This window comes from Myotis brandtii, unplaced genomic scaffold, assembly GCF_000412655.1.
Source record: "Myotis brandtii unplaced genomic scaffold, ASM41265v1 scaffold244, whole genome shotgun sequence".
Classification (NCBI taxonomy): domain Eukaryota; kingdom Metazoa; phylum Chordata; class Mammalia; order Chiroptera; family Vespertilionidae; genus Myotis; species Myotis brandtii.
The window spans coordinates 4,743,607-4,745,295 of NW_005359225.1; the positions used below are offsets into that span (position 1 = coordinate 4,743,607).

The 1,689-nt window shown below is 40.4% G+C and overlaps 1 protein-coding gene across 1 annotated transcript in view; it reads right to left on the reverse strand.

Annotated features, from left to right (window-relative positions):
• The window catches only part of LOC102248730 (folate receptor beta), a 3,010-nt gene extending 2,729 nt beyond the window's left edge, over nt 1-281 (reverse strand). Inside the window, exon 1 of the mRNA XM_014540377.1 lies at nt 275-281. Within this exon, the coding sequence (XP_014395863.1) occupies nt 275-281 (7 nt within the window). The remainder of the gene's footprint in view (nt 1-274) is intronic.
• Between the last annotated feature and the right edge of the window lie 1,408 nt (nt 282-1,689).

The following is a 1,689-nucleotide window of genomic DNA, read 5'->3' on the forward strand; positions in this document are numbered from 1 at the left end:
ATATATATATTTGTTGTTGTTGTTAATCCTCACCTGAGGATATATTTTCTATTGATTTTTAGAGAGAGTGAGAAACATTGATGTGAGAGAGACACATGGATTGGTTGCCTCCCACATGGGCCCAGACTCAGGATGGAGCCTGCAACCGAGATATGTGCCCTTGATCAGAATCGAACCCGGGACCCTTCAGTTCACAGGAATAAAATATATTTTTGAATGACCATATTCTTGGCAAGAAATAAGGTCTGTGTCCCCGCTGTAGTTAGGCCAGTACCAGACATAATGGGCCCACAGAAACATTTGCTAAAAGAAGCAAATGAAAGACATTTATGATTTCCTAATCTAAACTGAACTTCATCTTAGAAATAGACACATCATAGTTTAGCATGTTTTTAATATAAACCCAATTTTCCAGGACAAGAAAACCATGAAATGGAAGGCTGTACTATATGTTTTGCATTATTGGAGCTAATTACCATTTTAGAAAATGGCCCCCGCTGGTGTGGCTCAGTTGGTTGAGCATTTTCCCATGCACCAAAAGGTCACCAGTTGGATTCCCAGTCAGGGCACATATCTGGGTTGTTGTGGGCCCAACCCCATAGGGATGTGCAGGAGGCAGCAATCAATGTCTGTCTCTGTCTCTGTCTCTCTCTGTCTCTCTCTCTCCCTTTCTCTCTAAAATCAATAAAAACATATAAAAAATAGGAAATAGTCATCAATGGCAACACGTCATAGCCTTTAAGTTGCCAATAGAATACACCTGCACAAATCTTCACTTGCAGCTGCCCCGTTCAGAGTGATTTTCTGAATAAAGAAACATGTGCTGTTTCACAATGACTTCTAATGTAGCCATACCAGAGAATTGACATATGAAATGTATGTGTTTTTTTTTTAATATAAATTGCTTTCTTCTTGCTGCTTCTTCGCATTACAAGTAATTACGTCGATATTTTTAAATTAAATATGCAAATAGATTCTAGTAGCTTTGAACTTCATTCCAGGATAGAAAAGAAAGTCTAAAATTAAAAAAATATTATTTTATTGATTTCTGAGAGGAAGGGAGAGGGAGAGAGAGATAGAAACATCAATGATGAGAGAGAATAATTGATTGACTGCCTCCTGACATCTCCTACTGGGTATCGAGCCCATAACCCGTGCATGTGTCCTTGACGGGAATAGAATCTGGGACCCTTCAGTCTGCAGGCCGACGCTCTATCCACTGAGCCAAACCGGCCAGGGCTGATTTCATGTCTTTATTTGTTAATTTGCTCATTCCAGGATCCACACATTCAACATTCATGAAAATTTAGAGAAACACTCACCTCCTTGGGGAATCTAATTTTTGAGGTTCCACAAGTGGTTTTAGGATAAAGCTAACTTGAGGGGCATGAGGCAAGGTGGGGAAGAACCCAGGCTTTAGGGTCAGGCCATGGGATCCAATAACAGCTCCAGCCCTCTCACAACCTTGGAAATGTCACTAAACCTTGCCGAGCTCTCGTTGGCTCACCAGAAAATGGTTGAGAATATATCTGGAAAAGCCGGACACGTACGAAGTAGGCTTAAATGCCAACTATCATGTTAATTTGTGAGCCTCGAGGTGGACATAAGTAGAAGGTGAGGTACAGAAGTCAAGGGTCACAGAAAAAATTGTCTCGGATCTGATTAAATATAATATTTCACCATATAACA